Genomic DNA, 22,357 nt, shown 5'->3' on the forward strand with positions numbered 1-22,357 from the left:
GAGATGCATTTCACCAAAGAGGGTGGACTCTTGGGCACTGTGCCCCCTTGAGATCTCTGTCCTCCCCAGGCTCCATCCTCAAATCTTCAGGAACTTCCCAACCACGACCGGGCAGCCCTATTCCGCTATCCCCTGCCAGTGGCAACCGTAGGTTCCAGGCAGGCTATGGGCAGCTTCCCTATCCCATGTCTGTGCCCTCTGTCTCTCAGCCCCCTCCTATCCGGTCCTGGCCCAATTACACACAATTTCAATGTGCTTCTGCAGTTGGACTTTCCTGCGCAGAGCAGGATAACCTACTACTAAAGTGCATTATCCAACATGCGCGCAACGAGCCCTGCTTGCAAAAACTTGTCTGCCGCTTCCCCGGCCTCTCTTTGCCGACCTGGAGGGGGAGAGCGAGAGGCGGTGCCTGGCCGGCTGCGCACGGCGAAGAGAAAGGAACCCCGCTGGGTAACGACAAGGCGGCCCCTGATGACAACAGCGGCAGACGCCCAGCCCGGCGGAGCACCCCGCTCCGCCCTGCCGCTCTCCGGCGCGCGCGGCTGACGTCCCTGCGCAGCCGGGAGGCGGCCGAAAGCGAAAGCAATTGGGAGCCGCTACAGGCGTCGAGCGGCGCTAACCATGAGAAACGGCGGCGGCGCGTGCGAGCGGTGGTGGTCGGTCCTGCTGGTGCTGCAGGCGGCCGGGGGCTTGGCCCCATGCAGCGCCGGGGCGTCTGACCTGCCACTGGTCCTCAACACCTGGCCATTCAGGCACGCGACAGAAGCAGGTGCTGTGCTCGTGCGTGGAAGCCGCCTCGGCAAGCCGGTCTTCTCTGGCAACCGCCGCTTGGCCCCATTCCCCCGCATGCTAATCATTTGCTCCAGAGCGCAGAGGAACCGTCCGAACAAAGCAGTCCCGGTCCCTGAGCGCCCCCCTTCCCAAATCATGGCCGGCCTCGGAGGCTGCGATGGTGCAGACGAAGTCAGCGTGGATCAGTAAAGGTCCCCTCCTACAGTGGGCTAGAGGAGATCAGGTTTTGGCTCATCAAGGGAACACCTGTGGGATTTCCCCTTCAGTCTTCTGCCAGGTGCCCCACCTCTTTCAATCGGATTGTGTGCTTCATTTTCATTGCTCGTGGTGGAGAGGAGATGCCCTGCATATATCAGATTACTTCTTAAAGTTATGTTCGAGTATGAGCACTGACAAACAGATTTTAGGGGCAACCCATACTGGCTGTAGCTCAGGGTCCGAGCTGATAGTTGCATCTCCTTTGTCTAGGGCTTTTGACAGCAAAGTCTCTCCTGAATGCACAGCACTGCCTGCTGAAGATTCATTACCTCTTAGTATCTGTTGACCATCCATGCCATTTATACCCTAAGTGAAATAGGGATTCTGATCTATAATACTAATTGTACTTTTTGTAGGGGAGAGAGTTGGTTAGATAGGATTTATTGGAGAAGAGTGCAAAGATGTGCTGGGTAGGGTATGTCCTGGGTCTTGCGCCACGGGGCCTCAGGAACCTCTGGTCAGCTGTGTGGCATAGTTCAGAAGCCTGTTATCAGTGCTTTTTGAAATTTGCTCTGCAGGTAACAATACAAAGGTTTGATAATACAAAGTTTTGATAATAGGGGCTGCTTTCTGGGTATGCCTTCCTGATTCTCCACAGCATTGGGAATACAAACTTCTACCTCAGATTCCTGAATTGGGGTGGGGTCATAGCTCAGGGACAGAGCCTCTGTTTTGCATGTAAAGGTCCAAGGTTCAATCAATCACTGGTATCCTCAGTTGAAAAGATCAGGTGATGTGGAAGAGTCAAGAGCTGCTGCTAGGCAGAACAGAGGTGGCTGACTTTGTTAGGCCTGTGATCTGATTTGATAGAAGGCAAATTCATGTTTTTGTGCCTCCATAGGTAAAAGAAGGTTTTTTTCTTTACCTTATGTATTTTCACAAACTTTTGCATCTGCCAAGTATCTGTCTTGGGTTATGAAGTAAGTTTACAGTCACTAAACGCTCTCAAAAACCCTCACTCTGTAACATTGTAATCCATCATATGAACAGGTTAACATTTTGCTTTTGCCACCATATTTTTAGCAGCCCCTTTTCCTCAGCCTTTAACAGCAACTTGACACACAAGACATATGAAGCATTTCCCATCTCTCATTTCCATGCCAGAAAAGCTTCTCCGTTAGTTTTCTGTGTCTTGTGCTGCTATTAAAGGAGCAAGGCCAGATAAAAAAAAAAAAAGACTAGCAAAAAACCCTGTAGGTTGGCAATGCTATGTGCAGCTTGCTTTTACCTCTAAACAGTAATGAGTTCATTGGAGACTTAAGCCTGTAAAGAAAAATGAGAACAGACACGCTGAGGTCAGACAAATGGCCCATTTAATTCTGTAGCCTATAAATGAACGGCGGTCAGTGCCAGATAGGGTAGGAAAAAATATACAAGAGACAGGGAGATGGCAGAATGTGTCTTTCCTCCCACCTGCTTAAATTCTAGTAGCCTTAGGCTTTAAGGAAGCTTGGAAACTGATATTTTGACCATCATGACTTGTAGGCAGTTGCATGCGAGTGAATAGATGAACGTTGAGGAAGTCTCCTGATCCACCTACACGCCTTCAAATCCGAAGGACATTTTCAGTATTTAGAGCAAACCTACTCTCCCTCCCCTGCAGCTCACTCATCTAGTTTGTGGTGGTGGGGGGGGGAGAACTGAAGACATTTTTAAAATTTATAAATGATTATTTTTATGCATACCTCAGGATTCTTATGTGCCTGGCGATATCATGACCTTGCTTGAAGGGGCCTTTTTGCCGCCATTATGCTACACATTTGACACTGAAGTCTTTATTTCTTTTATTCACTGCATTTTTATATCTTTCTACAAAATATGCTTGGGGCTATGTACACTTTAAAAAAAAACATTAAGCAGAATAACAAAACCACAAAAGTTGTAGCTGTAACTTAAAGCAATAAAACTGTTCCCCTCTATCTTAAATAAACACAATCTAATAGACAATAAAAACAAATAGAGAAACAGAATGATACAAAAGGGGCCAGTAAAAAAATAAAACTAGGTCCAAAATAAAACAATCTTAACCAGTGCTTGGAAGCTCCATAGTGGTGGTGGTACTGGTGGGGAGTGGCTGACTTTGTTTTTTTCTGATGTAGAGAATTCCAGTGTTTCAGGGACACATCCTAAATAGCTACCTCTCATGTGCCCACTAGCTATCCCTCAGAGCTGGCCTGCAGGGGACTTTTCCAGTAATAAGTTTGTAATCCCTTCTTCTAAGACATTCTGAAAGGGACTTAGTTGCAGGGGCATTAACTGTCTGCCCTATCAGCTGAACCTACCCTTTTCTGCCAACAGTGTACTCCTATGTAGACTTACTTGAGTTGATTTCAGTGGACTTAATTTGGGGGATTTGATAGTAATGTGTGTATATATGTTTGTTTACAGTATGAGATTAGCCAGTCACTTTGGGGTTGAGTAGGAATTCTGACGGTGGGGGTCGCCTCTATTTTGCCTTGAAAGACTCCTTTGTTCTGACTGTCTCATACTATAGGCTTTCCAGATGTCCATGGACTACAATTCCAATGAACATTCTGGCAGGGGCTTATGGGAATTGTAGTCCATGGACATCAGGGATGGGGAGGGAGGGAGATGGACTTGATGTCCTGCATCTTTCTATACTGCTTTGGTGTATAAAGATGGGTAAATGGGGGGTGGTTCTATGCCTGGAACCAGGTTGGGATTGCCTATAGGTGCCAACACACGTTGGATACCCTCTAGTCTAAGTATGCTAACAATAAAAGACTGCAGAAACACTTCAAAGGACTTTGTTTCAGTTAACCAATTATGGGAATAAAAGTGGTAGCCCTAATTTCTGCAAGGATTTTGTCCCCATCCCCAGGTTATACAAATAAAGCCAGTTTGGTTAGTGGTTAGGAGTGCGGATTTCTAATCTGGCGAGCCGGGTTCGATTCTGCAATCCCCCACATGCAGCCAACTGGGTGACCTTGGGCTCGCTACAGCACTGATAAAGCTATTCTGACAGAGCAATGATATCAGGGCTCTCTCAGCCTCACCCACCTCACAGGGTGTCTGTTGTGGGGAGAGGAAAGGGAAGGCAGTAATATCAGGGCTCTCTCAGCCTCCCCTCCCTCACAGGGTGTCTGTTGTGGGGAGAGGAAAGGGAAGGTGACTGTAAGCCACTTTGAGACTCCTTAAAGTAGAGAAAAACAGCATATAAGAACCAATTTTCTTCTTCCTCCTCCTTTGAGGGATTATAATTAAATTCTGTTTGTAATTGTTGATTATTCATGAAACTATTTCATGATTCTTTGATGATATGGGATTTTTTTTCAGGTATGGGAGTTGTATTTTAAAGATAGGATTGTTTTATGTTTTCATACAAAATGCCTTATACACCACTCTATGATGGCAGATTCTGTTATTGATTGCAGCTTGGAACACGTTACAGGCAGGGGGCTCTGAACTTGATGCGGTAGAAAAAGGTTGTGGCCAGTGTGAAATTGAGCAGTGCGATGGAAGTGTGGGGTATGGTGGAAGTCCAGATGAACATGGAGAAACAACATTGGATGCGATGATTATGGATGGGTAAGAAATCCATACGGAGAACCCATAAACTCTTCACAGACATGGGAAATCTGGCATGAAATCTGCAGAATCTTTTCTATTTGCTTCAGTGGATCACAGACCGTTCTGACCTGCCATCTTCACCATTTTTTTAATTTGAAGTTTATGAGAGGTTTACTCCTTAATAACTATTTTTATTTCCTTCCAGACTGTCTTTCTCTCTGAGACTTAAGGCATATCACAAAATTATAAAAGCCATGCAATAAAGGGAAACCATGTAAGAATTACCATAAGTAATGCAGTAGGTGGATTAGAAAAAAGCCTTATACAGACAAAATATTACATACAATAAACTACAGCTCTATTCCTATTATAAAAACGCTCTTCAGAACATATCCTTTTTCACATTCTGGGGATTCTTCCTGATTTCCTCAGGCTGTTGCATAATATGGGAGCCATAACAGAGACTGCTAAGACATGAGCCTCCGGGGAGGGCGGTCTATAAATATAATAATAAATAAAATAATAAATGGAAAGCTATCGATGTCGCCCATTGACTGTGTGGTGCTTTCAGAAGACTTTCATCAGATGAGCACAACTGTCACAGCAGGGCATATTGGGAGAGCAGTCCCTTAGAATTCAGTGTTCCCCAACCCCTGATTCGTGGCCCAGTACTGGGCTGTGGAGCCCTCGGTACCAAGCCACATCAGGGGGGAGTGAGGCGTGGGCACCGGTGCGTCACTGGGTGCTCCTCCCTCTCTTCCCCCCCCCCCCAGTGCAGCACTTGCTGTGCCGGGAGCGATTGGCCGCTTTGGTGGCCAAATCGCTCAAGCCTTGGAGAGAGGGAGGTCCGGGGACTGGGGAGGGGAAGAGGGAGAGTGGCCACATGGCAAGCGCCACTCTCCCTCTCCTCCCCCCGGTCCCCAGCCTGAAAAAGGTTGAGGATCACTGCAGATACCTGAAACTAATGACTAAACTGCTAGCATGACATATCTAAGCCACCAGTGCAACATCTGAAGGAAATCCATTACTCAATCCTTTGCTTGAAGCGGGAGAACCAAGCAGATTCACTCCTTGTTCACTTTGTAATATGATTTTGCTCTCAAATACTTGTGTCAAGGGGATAAAAATAAGAGAAACCCAACTCAAATTAGTGTTTTATACCAATGATGATGATACACTGTTGTTTTTCAAAGGTACCAGAACAAAGAGTCCCCAACATATTGGAGCCAGTATAGAAAGCAACCATTGAATGGTGTAAAGTTCAGTGAAACAGTTGGAAGAACTTCAGTCGCTTTTATTTTATGCATTCTGATGCAAAATAAACTTTGTACTTTGATTAAGAACTGCAGACAGAGACTACAATAAAATAATTCCGCAACTTCCTCGGTGCCATGGTACTCTGACACCTGATCTGTCAAGCTGTGAAATAGATGGTACAGCAAATCAAGTATTTAGGATTGTTAATCCCCAGAAATGTAGGGATGTGTTCCATAGAACATTAACACCATATTTTGAAATATTGGTGATGTTTCAGGTGACTGAAAATGCTAGCCTTATCACTTTGGGGTCAAATTAATATACTAGAAAATTATTTAGTAATGTTTGTCACCTCTGAGGGGATGGACTTAGTCCTCAAAGCAATATGCCTACTAATATATCCCCCCACCAATATTTCTCAAAAATGATTCCCATTATCAAACCTTTATGGGGGTGGTGCAGTGGGAAGGGGGAAATGGTAGAAATTGCTAATTTAGTCTGGTTCCAACTCAATGTTTGTTCTTCACAAGCATGTGTTGTTTTGTATTACCTGTTAGTCTTCTCTTTTAAGTATTCTTTGCTGTATGTTTATCTGCCTTTTGGCATTTAGTTTCTGTTCATTTTTGTCTAGCAACACGATGGAAGTTGGGGCCGTTGCAGATCTCAGACGGATAAAAAATGCTATTGGCGTGGCCCGAAAAGTGATACAACACACCAGGCACACCTTACTGGTTGGAGAGTCAGGTAACTTCCCATCTGCTGTTTTGAAAGGATAGTTTTAGATCCAGGCAATGGTGAAAAGCAATGCCTCAGATCTCACCTAAATGAGTTTTAATTCGATCCTGTCAAAATGAATGGAATAAAGTATAGCAAACTAACTGCTTTTAGTGGTAAATAATCATAACTCATTTTAGCTGGATAGCAGTAAACTGAACTTGGTGGCTTATCTTTGCCCTGTTTATTATTCAGACTGACCCTGTGTATGTTTACTCAGACATCGAGTCCCACTGAGTTCACAGTGATTATTCCTCAGACAAGAGCAGTTTGAAGTTGTCGATGGTAAATACAACAAAGACCAAAAGGATGTTGTTGCCAATCTTAAAACTATTTGTTAGGATTTTAGCATTAGATACATATTCTTAAGGTATCTATGGCTGTTAACAATAACACAACTCTTTAAGAGGGAGTAGATATCAAAATAAGTCCCCCAAGGCAGTTTCCTCTGTTCCATACATCTCTGATAGTGTAGACAAAATAAAAATAACTATGTTAAACTTGTTTTGTAAAGCCAGCACAATTTCTTCAGGGGATTCAGGAATAATCACAGGAATCTAAAATATTTTTGGAACCTCCTGCGCCTGTTTGGTAGTGTGATAGTAATTTGAATATTTATCATGACTCATTCAGTTACCTCTTGTAAATGTACATATTTTCTCCTAGCTTGCTAGTCGTATTAAGGAAAGCCAAAACTTCTTATTCCCAAACCATGTAAAATGTTGTCAGTATATCTACTGTGAATAATATGCCGCAAAATGAGAAGCCCCTCTTGTAATGTAATGTACATGTGCAGATATAGACTATAGGAACTGGCCATTGTGATGGACTGAGGTTGATGTTGTTTAGTTTAAAGTGCCTAGCTGCAGTTTCATGTAGTTGGTTCATATCTGAACTAATGGATGTCACGGTCATGCATGTCTGTTATATGATATGTAGAGATGATTGGTTATCACTTTTCTTTCTATCTTCCTCAAAGCCACCATGTTTGCAGAAAGCATGGGATTTCCGAGTGAAGATTTGACTACACAGGGATCTCTTTCAATACATTTAAAGTGGCTTAATCAAAACTGTCAGCCAAACTTCTGGAAGGTATTCTACAACTTTTTTGTACCCCTCTATAGCCCTGGTTGACTGCATTGCTGTTTACAGAAGATTTTTTTCATAAGGTTAAAAATAAAATCAGTTCAGGTGGGTTGCCAGGTTGGTCTGAAGCAACAGAACAAAGTTTGAGTCCAGTGGCAACTTTAAGACCAACACAGTTTGATTCAAGATATAAACTTTCCTGTATCTGAAGGAGCGTTCTTGCACACAAAAACTTGTACTTTGAATCAAATTGTGCTGGCCTTAAAGGTGCCACTGGACTCGAACTTTGTTCTGCTATCAAATAGTATCCCGTTTATACATTCCCCCCTCCCTAAATGTAGCTTTTGTTTGGACTTAGTATGGATGTCTGCAAAATTTTGTTATCTTTGGATATATAATTTGCCATTGGAAGAAAAGGAAGTAAGATGAAATGTTATAGGAGGGATAGCAGTTGTTAAAATTGCAAAGCTTGCAACAGTTGCTGAAGGAACTGAAGAATAAGACGCTTCGCAGGAACTATAGCTTTGAGGGAGCCTTTCACTGAACTACTCCAAAGGAGCTGGGTGTACCTTAAGTAATATTCAGGAGCCTCTTTAATTGTCTGACCACCAGCTCGATCAGCAGTAGCCACTGAAGTTCCTGGCTTCTGAACTTCCATCAGTCATTCTTGCTTTTATAGGCAACAGATGTCATGATAATATGTTACAAAGACAAGTTCTCCCCTTCCCATTTTCTTTCAAGAGTCTTTCCTACTAAGGACTTTCAACTGGATCCCCTTTGGGAACTAACTAAAGCCCGCCACATTCTCCTATTTGTCACTCCCATCCTTCAACATCATACCTTATATCAGTGGTCCCCAACCCCCGGTCTAGGGACCTTTACTGGTCCGTAGATCAGTCGGTACCAGGCCGTGGCTCCTCCTCGGCCTCCTCCCTGGCTGCTGCCTCGGGGGCTACTCTGCCGCCAGATCACCTTTGGTGCTCTCTGTCAGCCGCCATGGCTGGGGCTCCCCCTCGGTGTGGTACTGCGCAACTGCTGCTGGCAGCACTCCCCAGTGGGTTGCGGGAAGAAAGCGGTGCCGGCGAGAAAGCAAGTGGAGCAGGAGCTCAGACGGCGACATCCCTCGGCAAAAGACTACCCCCCCCCCCGGGCCTCAGTAAAATTGTCAAGCGTTGACCAGTCCCCAGTGATAAAAAGGTTGGGGACCACTGCCTTATATGCTTCCCTTTCAGTGTGGAGCCTTCTAGTTGCTTCGTTTACATCCTTTGAAGCCTGGTTGCTTCAAGTTGACTTGCTCAGCATTTGTGAAATGAATGAGAACAGCTTATTTCCCCAGTTATTTGTACATGTATATGATGTGATGCTTCATTTCGATCATCTGGGTTATCCTGTATAAATGCCAGTTCCTTGCAGAAACCAATGTGATGTCATTATCTTACATTATGGCTGCAATCCTAAACTGGCTTCAAATCCATAACTTTCACATATAGTTTAAAATACTAATTTTCAGATCTTAAATTTGACAATTTTCTGTTAGGTTAGCATGTTAAGATGCACAAAAATGCCAAAGGATTAAGTGTGCAACCATTTTATTTCTTTTGATTATATGTTTTCTAAGGAGGAGGCAGAGATGCCAGATGCAATGCGAAAAAACTATGTGTAATCACCCAAGCATAATCTTCTCTTCCTCCGTAACCAGACACACTTGAGCCAAACTGGTAGATAAATCAAAATTTATCACCAGAATCTCCACTGCCATTGTTTCAATCTTGAGTTGGGAGCAAATTGTGATTGTACAGAATAGGTTTCCTTACTTGCTGCCTGCGAAAATGCCACATCTGGGGCTGTTTCCTGCATGTTACTCTGTTGAAATCACAAAGTGTGGAGTGCCCTGTTAAGAAACCAGGATCACTGGAGAGATATTGGAAGTCTAGCAAGGGCAAATTTGAGTTTGTTAAACCACAAAAGTCCTTGTTACTTTAGTTGAGCCACCAATGAAAGGAGAATAAAGGAGTCTTGCAGTTTGCAAAGTGTGCACAGTGGGGAAGTAGTAAGTTGAGTTATGAGGCTTCAATCCTACAAAGACTAGCAGTGTAGCTTTAAATATATGCAAGTTGTCTTATCATAACCAGTAGGGATGCTCGTAAGGCTTGGGAAGAACTGATCTTAAATTACAGCTGTAGGTGGTAAGAAATATTATCATGCTGTTTTTTTTGCACATAGTATTTTATTTCTCTTCTGGCTATTCATTGCAGGACATATTTGCAAATCACATAACAACATGAGATCTGAGAGAGGTTTTTTTGTAACTGAAGTGTTTCAATATTGAGTGTCTCTAAATTGAGATGTATGCCTTTGTCTGTTCTTTGTTTAAAGCTTCGGAACTACAGTAATTTGCTTTCAACAAAACTTTGTTCTTGGCATATATAAGAAGCTTATATTATCCTTTTAGTATGGAAATTGGCTTCTATATTTGACTTACAAAAAGACACAGGTTTGTGAGATGCTTTTGTCTTAAAGATTTAATGTGAATAACACTTTGATTGCAGAATGTTATACCAGATGCTTCAAAATCATGTGGACCATACAAACAAGCCAACGATTTCAGTAAGGAAGAGAATGCCTTGGAGAAAACAGTCCAAGTTCATAATCATGACACGATTGGTATGTTTTTCTTTGTTCCTTATGTCATGCTTGACAGACCTATGATTCTTTGAGATCTGATTAAATTTATGTAATTAGATGTAAGGTACAGATAACTGATTTAGAATATTAATTTCCTGCATATTCCCCCCCCCCTTTGAGGGACTCCACATCGCTTGCAACAATACAACAATACAATTTAAATAAAATAAACAGAAAATAACTAGCTGCACCTTAGGCTGATCCTGGATCTGATGAGCCAAAGTCACAGGGCATAAGCCAAGAACCCTTTGCTTGTTAGGTTAATTGTGCCTGGCTCATACTTCAGACCATGCCTAAACTTTGTACTTGGAGACAGGAAGAGCAAACAAAAGCACAGATATCTTCTCCTACTCTGACTTTCCTGTTCCAGGCCCTTGTGAAATTAGTAGATAGACAAGAGAACGTCAGTGATGCAGTAAAATACGGACTAAGCTGCTCGGGTACTTAGATATTGTGGACACCTTAGCTTACATTTCTCTGTTTAGCTTGAGAATCTGGTCAACTGGTCAACCTGTTTCTTTCATTAATTTAATGCACCAAGAAAAAAAAGTCTTGTGAGGTAGCCATGTTGGTTAGTAGTGGAACAGCTAGAGTCAATTCCAGTAACCCCTTAGAGGCCAGTCAGATTTTGAGGCTCTTAAGCTTTTGAGAGTCACCACCACTGGTGGTCACATGCAACTCTCAGCTCAAAACAGTTCAAAGCATCATGAACAACCTATGCCCGACCTTAATGCTCTTTCTATTGCCCACAGTCTAACCTTAAAGAACTTTTCACCCACAACCATACATTTCCTAACATGGCCAAGGGCTTTGTGTCCAGGACCTGCAACCAACCAAGGTGCTAGCTTTGTCCCCATATTCACGCCCACAACAGTCACCAGAGACATCAACACAAGTTCTGACATCTCAGGTTCATTTACTTTTTCATCTTCCAATGTTACATATGCCATCAGATGTCATCAGTGCCCTTCCACTCTCTACATCAGACAAACAGGTCAGGCCCTACACACAAAACAGTAACGGGTGTAAATCTGTCATTTAAAACAACACCCAAAAGCCAGAGGGAGAACATTTTAATCTTCTGTGATATTCCGTTACTGAACTAACAGTGGCAGTCTTCAAACAGAGAAAAGCTTCAAGGGGAGATTACAATGGGAGGTTGCTGAATTTAAATTCATTCGCAGATTGAATAATGCCTCCTTCCCCCTCCCGGGTTGAATGAAGACACAGGATTGTTATCACACTACAAATGCTTATTTCCTGGCCCAAAACACTTTGCCTCTGCTCTAATCAAGGTAACTGCAATGTGCATTATACCTCTGCACTCTGTGTCCCTTCTTTGCAACACCCCTGCCAACTTCTGACGGGGATATAAGGACTGGACACACACTTTCCTTCTATTGGGGGGGGGGGGTCTGTAACAAAAACTGAGTAAAACATATTGTTCGCTCAAGACTTTCAGTCAGAGGAACATAATGATAAGGAAAGGTAAAACATACTGCAAGAACAAAACAAGATCTAGTTCCATTGCTAGTTTTCAGGCCAGAACTCTGCATCTCTTCTTGCTAAAAGTACATTGAAGTAACTCTTATTATTGAAGAAATCATATCACAGTTACCTAATGCTCTACAGTGACTTGATTCTCAGAGCCTACATTCCCAAACTACTTAGATCTGGCAAATCTTTCCAAATACCAAGATCAGGTTCACATTGGAAACGTTTACTAAAGCCAGGACAGGGAGTTTTCCAGGTTTGGTCTCTGCCATCTGCCCAGCAATTAGATATGGAATTTGCAGAAGCACCTAAGTGGCTTGGGAGCACATCTCCTTGACAGTCACTTAAGGAGACACTTCTAGTGTGATTAAATTTCTCATCACCAAGCAGTTAGCACTTTAAAAATGTCAAATGCTAGAGCTCTTACTAAGGCATGTCCTCATGAACACTCACACCTTGGCAGCTTGCCTGAGCCAGTACTCTTACAACCATAGTTTTCATTTTTTTAGAAATATGACTTGCTGTGAAGGAGAAGGAGCAGGACCTGAACGGGACAATGTAGCATTAATGAGGCATTTTGCCTGCTGCAGGCAGACTGCCCATTTTTGTTCTCCAACAGTAAGAGTGACATTCAGCCAGTTATCCACAGACTTTGCAGAAGAAGACTTTCCAGCATTCTTCCTTTTCCATAGCTCTCTCTGCCTCTCCCCAAAACTTTGTTCCTAGAAGTCAGAGTGCGGTCCTGGCTATTGCTGCCGAGCAAGGTCAGGGCACCCGCAGCAGGCTGGGAGAAGACCCAGCCTCAAGAAGAGTCAGAAGGTGCTGGGGTTAGCAACAACTAACTTCTTGTTGGCAGCTGGCCATCACAATACATCTCCATGACCATTTATGCACTGGAGGTTTCATGCCAGGCTGCAGGCTAGAGTTTTAGTCATGACAGGTTGCCTCACCTCTTCCTGCACCCACACAGGGGAGCATTTGGTCCGGTGTGCCTCATCCGCCCCCGATTCGTGCTCCTGCACGGGAGCTGGGGCAGTGAAGTTCCCAGTGCGTAAATGGGCATTGTGTAGCTCCCAGGGCATCTCCCTTACTCCTTGTTGGCACCATATTGTGTGCTTCTGTGCTCTGATTTCCAAGTTGTGCCTCCTTGGCCTCCCAGCTTCTGTGTAGGATTTCCTTTTAAGTCCCTCCCTGACAGCTGACCTTGCCTGGAAAAATTACGCTGTGCCACCCTGCTAACTCCACGCCACCTCTACAGTCCCGGCCTTATTTTATGAATAAACTTGTCAGATCTCAGAAACTAAACTGGGTCAGCCTGGATAGTATTAGAATGGGAGACCTTGAAGGAATACCAGGGTTGTGATGTGGAAGTTGCTGCTGTTGTTATTGTTGTCAGCCATTCAGTTGTGTCTGACTCTTGGCGTTCCCATGGCACAGCCGCTCCACAATGTTCAATCCCGCATCGCCTCCCTCAGCCATGCAGTGCTATGGCTGGTGTCCATCTGATTTTGTCGAACTACCGTGTTCTTTGTCAGCCTGGTTTCCCTTTTTCACTGACCAATAATCGCTTTCTCCAATGAGTTGGATGGCATGATATGGCCAAAGTAAGTGAAGTAGGCAATGGCACACTACCTCTATTGCCTTGAAAACCGTATGGGGTTGTTGTTAGACATCTGTGACTTGATTGCACTTTCTACCACCAATATGACCAGGTACCTGCTCCCCACATTGTGTGTGTCCAGCCAGAGGTAGCCAGTGGGCCTGCTGACTTTGTCTAGGGCAGAAGCGTCCTCATCCTCCCCTTGAATTGGTTCCAAATACTGACCAGGGCTGACCCTGCTTAGCTTCCAAAATCTGACAATATCAGTTTTGCTTTTTTTTTCTTTTGTAGGCATGATTGTTATTGGTCAGAATGGATGCATTGCTGCAGGGACATCTACAAATGGTGCTGTCCACAAAATCCAGGGGTTTGTATTTGTCATAGTATAATTGTGCATACATTTCGAGAATGTTCTTAATTGAATTGTAAAGCTAACAGTTCCGTGCACTGTGTGTATTTACTCCTCCTATAATAGAGGGACAATTTAGGTTACTACAAAAGAAAGGAATTTTGGAAAACTAGGTTCATGAAGAATCACTAACTTGTTACCCAGCAGCTATTACTTCTTACAACAGTTTATTCTTTAGGACTGCATTGAAGTGAACTGGTATTTGCTAGTAGTTTTTCCAAAAACAGCCTATTTCACATCTAAATCCAACCAAATGTACATTCACAAGCATACTTTAAGCAAGTATGTGCCTTTTACAGACACAGACCTCTCATTTATAGTGGGGAGTCTTACCCACCTAGTTCCCAGAGTTGTCATGAAATGTTTTGATGTAGGTTAATTTTTATAGCAGAAGGAACGTGTCAAATTCAAAATAATGGAATTGTTCCCTGGTACCAAACTTGTCATTAAGTACTGAGACATGGATCTAGTTCTCATTTCTGTGAAGGAGAGTTCAGTAACACAGGTGACTTACAGCTAAACTGGTAAAAAACCCAACACATATATTCAGCTTCATGGAGAATTCATCTTATAAACTGTTTTCTTACATGGGAAATGTCAAAAATTGTACTCATTAACCAAAGACGCTATTAATATTATTTTCCTTCCTCTGGCTTAGACGTGTGGGTGACTCTCCCATAGCTGGAGCTGGAGCATATGCTGATAGTACAGCTGGAGCTGCTGCTGCCACTGGAGATGGTGACATTATGATGCGCTTCTTGCCCAGGTTTTTGATTTTATAATGTTTGGGACAAGACAGCTTTTATATCATTTGGGGGAGATTCTGGGTGAAGAAAGAATTGTGAATTCACTGAGTTCCCAATTAAAATTCAGAAAGTCCTAACATAAAAAATGATAGACAGGCTTGCTTGATTACTGGACTATGGGTTCCCATGCTCATTTTTTGCATTCCAGTCTCTTTCCTCTGCAAAAAGGAGCCGGTGTGATTTTCCAAGCTACAGTGGTGGGTTATTCTATGAAGCAAAATTATTCCTGTGCAGTTGGACACCCTCTATTACGTGCAAGGAATATCTTTGCCAATATGGGGTATCTTTGCCAATATGAGAGTTTTGATTTTAAGAAAGATTTAAATGTCCAATCATGTATAGGAAAGGCTCTTTCCATAGCTGCCATGAGATACAGGTATTTATTTATACCTGGTTATCAGAATGCATGTGTCTTTCTGATGGAAATAATTATTCACAGCAAGTCAGAAGAATAAGTGGATCCAATTTGCAGTTGGAATTCTAGTTTCCTGATACGTTGATTTTTTTTAGCTAAGATTTGACAGTAAATTAACAGTGCGCTCCTGTAACAAAGGTACTCCAGTTTATAGCCACTGAAAGCAATAAACACATGCGACTAAATCTGCAAAATATTGCACTATGAAGTGCCTCAACAAACAATCTTTAAGGCCTCCATTTACAGAGATAATGTCCAGACTTAATAGATTTATTTATTAGTTATTTCTAGACTGCCCCTCCCTGACTGTGGGCTCAGAGCAGTTTACAACATGTAGTTCATATGCAATACATTATAAAACCACAGTTAAAACCATTTAGTATGAGGAATCCTGTCGTTCTGACATTTGTAGAATCAAAATCTTTTTTTCTTAAATGTTCTTGCATTTTTTTTAAAGCTAGTGCAGTACAGCCATTAAGTTATGATGTTAGGACTGGGATATCCTGCCCACCGGGCTGGAGGCAGTTTCCAGGCCAAAACAGGTCTCACCGCAGGGGTTTTAGGGCTTTAAACCAAAGTCAAATTCCAGGGTTCAGTAGCATAGTCTAGAATCATAGTGCAGAAGTAGTCCAAGGTAAAGTAGCAGATTTCCAAGAGCTGAAATAAGGCAGGCAATTGGTAGGCTCATCAGTAGGGTTGCATACAAGATGATCTCACACTGGATATAGGATGATTCCCTACAGGTGTGTTTGGGCCCCAAGTTAGGCTTCTCCTGGCAAGCCAAATTAACTCCTTTATTGATGAGGAGTACTGGGGCATGCCCTCCTGCACCTGGTCCATTCCTCAGCCCTAGCCTTTTCCCTCCTGGGATGCTTTGGGAAACTGTAATGGTCTGGTTGTGAGCAGATCCATACTGGGGCCTCCTAGCCTTAGAGTCTTGCTTGTTTAGGGAGCAGTGTTGATATTGAATCAGGGTCCCTTGGGGAAGAAGCATTGGTAGGTCCATTTCACTAGCAGAGTCTGCCAAAGTGTGGCTTGGGACATGTTGTCATCCTCCTCCAAGGACTCCACTTTCCATACTAACCCTGGACACGGGGAGGGCCCATGACACGGGGAGACCCAAGTTCCAACCCTTACTCAGCCATGAAGCTCACTGGGCAACCTTGGGCACGTCATTGTCTTAAGTTTCAGTCTGAACAGTTTCACAGGGTTGTTGTAAGGATAAAATGGATGACCGAAAAACTCTATATGCCTCTCTGAGCTTCTGGAATAAAAATGTAAGAGTCCCATGAAAGTAAGATTGTTTGTGAAAAAGATTTGTGGAATGGTATGGTGATTCCTTCCTATCTCATCCTTCCTTGTCCTCAAAGAGTAGTTCTCATATATAAATTCCTGTTAAAAGAGCTAGGAGATTCTGCAAAGGGCTCCAGAGAGCACTAGCAATTCCATGAGCTCCCTTTCATAAGTTTTGTTTGTTAATGGAGAAGGTTATAACCATCATTTGCTTGATTGGGGAAGTGGGAACTGGGCCGTGCTTTCTGGGACAGTTTGAGAATGCTTGTCTGTCCATTATTTGAAACCAGCTATCAAGCCGTGGAATATATGAGAGCAGGCATGGAGCCAGCGGTGGCATGCCAGAAAGTTATTTCTAGAATTCAGAAGTATGCTCCATTCTTCTTCGGTGCTGTTATCTGTGCCAACACAAGTGGAAGCTATGGTATGTCTTCAACATTTTCTTCCATTTTCATTTTATGTCCGTGTAAGGTAGCAAAACGTTGATTCCCCATGTATCCTGTGTTTCTCGCATCGGTCGAGGTATGACTATGACTCCTTTGAGAATGTTTAAACAACGTTCATAGCCACCTTGGAAAATAATGTGTGACTGCAATGAGTTCAAAGCACTCGGGAGATCAGTCATGCTGGGTGACTCATTAGCTAGCCACTGGATCAGCCAGAGGTATCATTTTGCTAATCAATATGGCTTATTGGGTTAGGCTGCTTATTTGGAGTTCTTTTATCTTTGATTTCCCACAGTTCTGTGTTTGAAAGATTAGCGATGCAAGGACTCATTACATTCCCTGGTATTAAGACGTAAATTTGAAACAAAATATATTAAACTTTGAATTATATTTTAAGGATATGAGGTCCAGGGAGCTGCTTGGAGGCACGTTCTTCTTCAAAGATTAAAAAAGAGACCTTTAAAAGCAGTCTCAATGCTGAGTTAATTAAGGTTATAAAAGAACAATTACACCATTGTAGTCAAGTTATTAGTGGAATCCTTAGATGTTAAAAAAGACAAGGAGTCAGATTAATGCATCTCTCATAGTTGGCTCTCTTTATTTTCTTATCTTTCCCCTTCCTGCCACAGGTGCTGCCTGCAATAAAGTTCCAGGATTCACACAATTTCATTTCATGGCTTCTAATCCCACTTTGCGGCAACCATCTGAACAAATAGTAGACTGCATTTGACATTGTTTTCTTCTTAATATTTACATAGAATATTTGAAGGAAAAAAAATGAAGCTTTTGAGTGCTTCTATGATTACAAAAATGTTTGCACATTTCCTGTAAATCTAGAGGGGGAGAGATCAATTTGTGCCACGTGGCTACTGATTAAGCTGTTTTTTTCCTTTCTAGTTGCAATAAGTAAATATGAAATGTCTAGGTACAATGTACTAGTTCAGAAAGTGGACAAGGTAATTTGTCAAGATCTGCCAAAGTTACCATCTTAAACAGAACGTAAAGGAATAAGCACCACAATTCAGTCACAAAACAGTTTTTCCTGGGGAGATCAGCTGGCCTTGCTTTCTCTCTATTTGGAATGGTCCCTCTGAAATCGGACACATGTTGCATGTGGTCATTTATGTAGCTAAGTCTAACAGTGAAGTATTGAACAAAACATAGGAGAAAGGACCTAGTTTGGGCAGCATTGTAGTTTTATAATTAATCTCTTAATCTAAGGCTACACAACAAACTATGTTGTTAGATTGATACCACCTTGGTTCAGTGATATAAGAAGGAGCCCATCTGTCAAATGTGTGACTGACAAGGTCACCAAAAATTGGCAAGACTATTGATTAGCTTATTTGAATATTTCATTTTTTTTCCTCACTAAATACTTTTAAGAAATTATAAACACCAATATAAAACTTTCCTTGAACAACAATTTATTGCTCACTTTTAAGGTAAAGGTAAAGGTATCCCTTGTGCAAGCACCGAGTCATGTCTGACCCTTGGAGTGACGCCCTCCAGCATTTTCATGGCAGACTCAATACGGGGTGGTTTGCCAGTGCCTTCCCCAGTCATTACCCTTTACCCCCCAGCAAGCAAGCTGGGTACTCATTTTACCGACCTCAGAAGGATGGAAGGCTGAGTCAACTTTGAGCCGGCTGCTGGGATCGAACTCCCAACCTCATGGTTTCAGACAGCCTTTCAGCCGCTTACCACTCTGCGCCACAAGAGGCTCTTTGCTCACTTTTAGACAGAAACAAATGAAGCACAAGATTTTTCCAGCTTTTTTATTCTCCTTGAATTTCTAATTGTTAGGGTTTTTTGTTCCTTATTATATTTTCTCTAAATCTTGCTATACCACAGTCACTTTAACATTAACTGATGTGTTTAAAGTGCAGTGGATAATCTCAGGCCAGTTACTCTCACTCAGCCTCATGTAGTTTATAGGCTTGTTGTGGCAATAAAAACTGGTAGCTCAAGTAGGATGCATCAAGTGCCTTGAAAATAAAGCAGCACACAAATGTACCAGCTAATCAGTGTGCCATATCAAGTCATTCCTCAGATACATATTATTTTCTTCATGCTTTTTACTCAAGTGAAGCAAAGCATTCTCCCACCAGTCCTTCACTTGGCCATTTCAAATCACAGAAAACAAATTCCAGAAAGTCTTTCAAACCTGCTGCCCTTAAACCTTTAGAATGATGCCCGAGACCAACACATGATCATTCTCATTCAGATGCAAGACCTTGTGATGCACTTCTTACAAATGTTTACCAATAGCTGATGGATCCACATTGCATTCCTCCTGCCATCCTTCCCAGATTTCTGGTGTCTGGGACCAAAATAGATGGTACATGGATATGGGGTATTGGTTTTATTTGTATTATTATATAATGGCCAAAAAGCCAGTTATATATCAAAATACGGTGGGCACTAGGACCCCCCGCCATGGGCAGCCCAGCTGATGACTGGAGAGGCCTTGGTGGGCATTTTTGGGGTGGGGAGGAGGAAGTGCTGCCAGGGACCTCGCTTCTTCCTCCACTGCCTCAAAAAGGCTGGCCGAAGCCTCAGCAGGTTTGTTCAAGCGGCAGGGGGAAGTGCCTGTCGGGAACCCATTCCTCCCTCTATCATCCTAAAAAGACTCAGCAAGGTGTTGGCAGGCATTCTTGGGGCAGTTGCAGGAAGCGCTCATTGAGCATTTTTGGTGTGGTTGGGAAGTGCTGGCAGGGACACGGCTCCTCCCCCTGCCACCCTGGGCAGCCCCACTACAGCCCGGCAAGGCCGCGACTGTACAGGGTGTCAGGAGTGCTGGTAGGGACTGGCTCGACCTCTCCCTACTTCACCCCTGCAGTGCCACCAAGGCTGTGGCCAGGGCTGCTCAGGGTGGGGGGAAGCACTGGCAGGGGCTCCCTCCCTCCTCCCTCCCTACCCCATGGGGCACCCTCCCGCTCACCAGCTGGCACTTATTTCACGGCCAGAGGTGGGACAGCCTTCCTGATTGGCCATTCACTGGACAGATGGCCAACCATGGATGGGAAAGCATACCTGATTTGCTGGCAATGAGTGCCCACTCCTCCCACCCTCTTACTGCTTTATATATATGGAAAGATGGAAAGATTGTAAACTGTCTTATAAACCGTCTCAAGCCTGCTTGTGGGGAGGAGCAGTATATACATTGAATAATAAATAAATAATAAAGTAGTAAGACTTTAATCTCATTAGCCATTTAACTGCTTTCCCACCTTGTGGTGCCTCCATAGCAAATTTCAAATCAAATCAAATACTTTTAATGGCATATACCCCAGCCGATTTAATCCTAAATGGATGTGTTCTGAAATTTGGGGCAAGGCCCCATTACCTGAGTGCCTGTTTCAGCAGATTCCAATGTGGTGCCTGTGGGAGCTAAGACACCAGCCAACACCTTCCCTGGTTCCTGTCAGGTGCTTTCAGAAAGTGGGAATGGCAGGCAAAGCTTTTGCCCAGCATGGCTTCTGATTGGTCACTGGAGAATTGAGTGGCTGTGCAGGTATATAAAAATGTTGCTTTGGCAGCATCTGCTACCACAACCCAAGGATCTTCACTGACTGAAGGTAAACAGCCGCAGCTGTTTAGTGTCTGCACTTCCTGTGGCAGCCATTTTGTTGTTCTGCCCACCACAATGAATCAGAATTCCAAATGTGCTTGCAGACTGATAAAGGTTGGGGACTCGACCTTATTGAATCAGTATTCAACAGAAATATCTACTTGGTGACACACAGCTTTGTTCTCTATCCCACAAATTTAGTGTCAGGTATTTGTGGACACATCCCTTCTGTCTCCATGTATTTCCTCTTTTCCATCAGTATGGAGAGTTGGGTTCTATTATTCCAATTCCCAAACATATATCTGTTCATCCCTGATTAGCATAAATACCCAAATAAGAACATTCATCTTGTTCTGTTTGCCATTATCAACTAACTTTAGCCGGGGTTCATCTACCACTCCATGTTTAGATAATATATTCTTTGGCTGATTCCCTGTCATGTTCTTGTCAATTATATGGAAATCTTTAAATAGCAATTATGTAAAATTATGTCAATTATACTTTAAAAATACTGTTTGATTTTAGGACCTTTCCTTGTGGGTGGAAAGCCCTTCCCTACAGCATCTCTTTTGAAAAAAATGTACGATGTCTGTTCTGTAAATGTTGCTGAGGATGTTAAAGGTCTTTGATCTTCCTTTCAACATGAAAGGCTTATCTGTTCATGAAAGCTAAATATTTAGATTGATAATGACTTATTACTTTTAATGAGAATTTTAATAATGGTTTTGTCATTGGATTCTTGATCTTTAAAGGATGATGCTAAGTACCCCAAACAAAAATAAATCTTCTGCATTTCTGTTTAGAGCTGGAAGCTTCATTTCACATACTAGATGCCAAAGATACATGTAGTATCTCTCTTTTTTGCTGTACACAGATTATGGTATACGAATGAATGTTACATTGGTTTGCCCAGGTGGTAAGATAAGGTTGGAGAGCACATGATTCAACAGAATTGCTGACGCTAACCACAGGTCTAGGTTGGGTTTTTCTCTGGATGGGAGACCTCTGGGGTCTCTCTACAACACTTACAATTTCCGGATTCAGAGTTGTGTAATTGTCCTCATATATTTCTAACAATTGTTAACAGGGTTACAAACCACTAAGGTCTAGCTGCACAAAACAAGCCAGTGATGTAAAAGTATGAATTTTTGTGTCTCAAAGAGAATATTACTAATGACAATGCCACGCATGTTTTGTGTTTGGCAAAATAGCTTAAATGTCATAACTGAAAGTGTGGGTTTATCATATGAATTATGACTCCATGTCATTAATATTACTAGTGATCTAAATCTTAATGTGAATCCACATTGAGGAACATGTCCATCTTTCAGTGGTTGCAATTGTAGTCTTAATATAACATCAGTATTACAGGTACAGGATATTACCAATATTACAGGTACAGGATATCACATAGGCAATAGCTCTTCAGTAAAGGGGTCATCACTGAAGAAGCAATAGAAAGCAGGATTGAATACCTGGGACCCCATTCTGGTTGCAAGACTATTTAGGATTTAATAAATCTCCAGAAGACACAACCTTTTGCCTATTGGTTTTGTTTGCTTTGGGTGTATTTCTACAAGAAACCAACAGAGTTACTTCATTTGGACTGTGTTTTGTGTCTCTTCAGCCACATTTCTAAGCAATCCTTGAAGAAGAGGGCCTCTCAGGGTCTCGATCAGGCAGTTTTTGTCACCCATGATTTCATTGAAAACAATGGATCTATACATGGTAACCTGGATGCTAGCACTGCTTCCCTCCTTGTGATTGCTGGAATGGAAACCTTTTCTGGGTATCTACATTCTATTCACCTTTCAGAATTAATAGCATCTTTTTTTGTATTGACATAGTTTGTCCTGCATTAGACATGTCAAATACAGGGATGGAAAGATTTCAAGTCCAAAATCACTCATATTGTTCCTAATAAGCTGGAAAGCCTT

At 42.7% G+C, this 22,357-nt stretch overlaps 1 protein-coding gene across 3 annotated transcripts; it reads left to right on the forward strand.

Moving 5' to 3' along the window:
- Positions 1-466: 466 nt before the first annotated feature.
- On the forward strand, positions 467-21,222 carry AGA (aspartylglucosaminidase). 3 transcript variants are annotated; one of them, XM_077302363.1, is made up of 9 exons: positions 467-769; positions 4,446-4,599; positions 6,470-6,582; positions 7,592-7,704; positions 10,248-10,362; positions 13,769-13,844; positions 14,545-14,652; positions 16,691-16,824; positions 17,476-21,222. In XM_077302363.1, exons 1-9 carry the CDS (start codon positions 622-624, stop codon positions 17,574-17,576), a joined length of 1,062 nt encoding a protein of 353 aa, XP_077158478.1. In that variant the 5' UTR covers positions 467-621; the 3' UTR covers positions 17,577-21,222. The 3 variants fall into 3 exon arrangements, with proteins under 3 accessions (XP_077158478.1, XP_077158480.1, XP_077158481.1); XM_077302365.1 differs by lacking the exon at positions 467-769 and adding an exon at positions 782-1,069 and having other exon boundaries at positions 4,427-4,599; XM_077302366.1 differs by lacking the exon at positions 467-769 and adding an exon at positions 782-1,069 and having other exon boundaries at positions 4,463-4,599.
- The last annotated feature ends 1,135 nt before the right edge of the window (positions 21,223-22,357 follow it).

The sequence above is a fragment of the Paroedura picta genome, chromosome 10, assembly GCF_049243985.1.
Source record: "Paroedura picta isolate Pp20150507F chromosome 10, Ppicta_v3.0, whole genome shotgun sequence".
NCBI lineage: Eukaryota > Metazoa > Chordata > Lepidosauria > Squamata > Gekkonidae > Paroedura > Paroedura picta.

Excerpts from the sequence above, each read along its gene's own strand:
- AGA (XM_077302363.1), top strand. The coding sequence starts at position 622 with ATGAGAAACGGCGGCGGCGCGTGCGAGCGGTGGTGGTCGGTCCTGCTG. Across the intron at positions 770-4,445 it reads CAGGCACGCGACAGAAGCAG|CTTGGAACACGTTACAGGCA; the intron begins GTGCTGTGCTCG and ends TATTGATTGCAG. Across the intron at positions 13,845-14,544 it reads GCTGTCCACAAAATCCAGGG|ACGTGTGGGTGACTCTCCCA; the intron begins GTTTGTATTTGT and ends CCTCTGGCTTAG.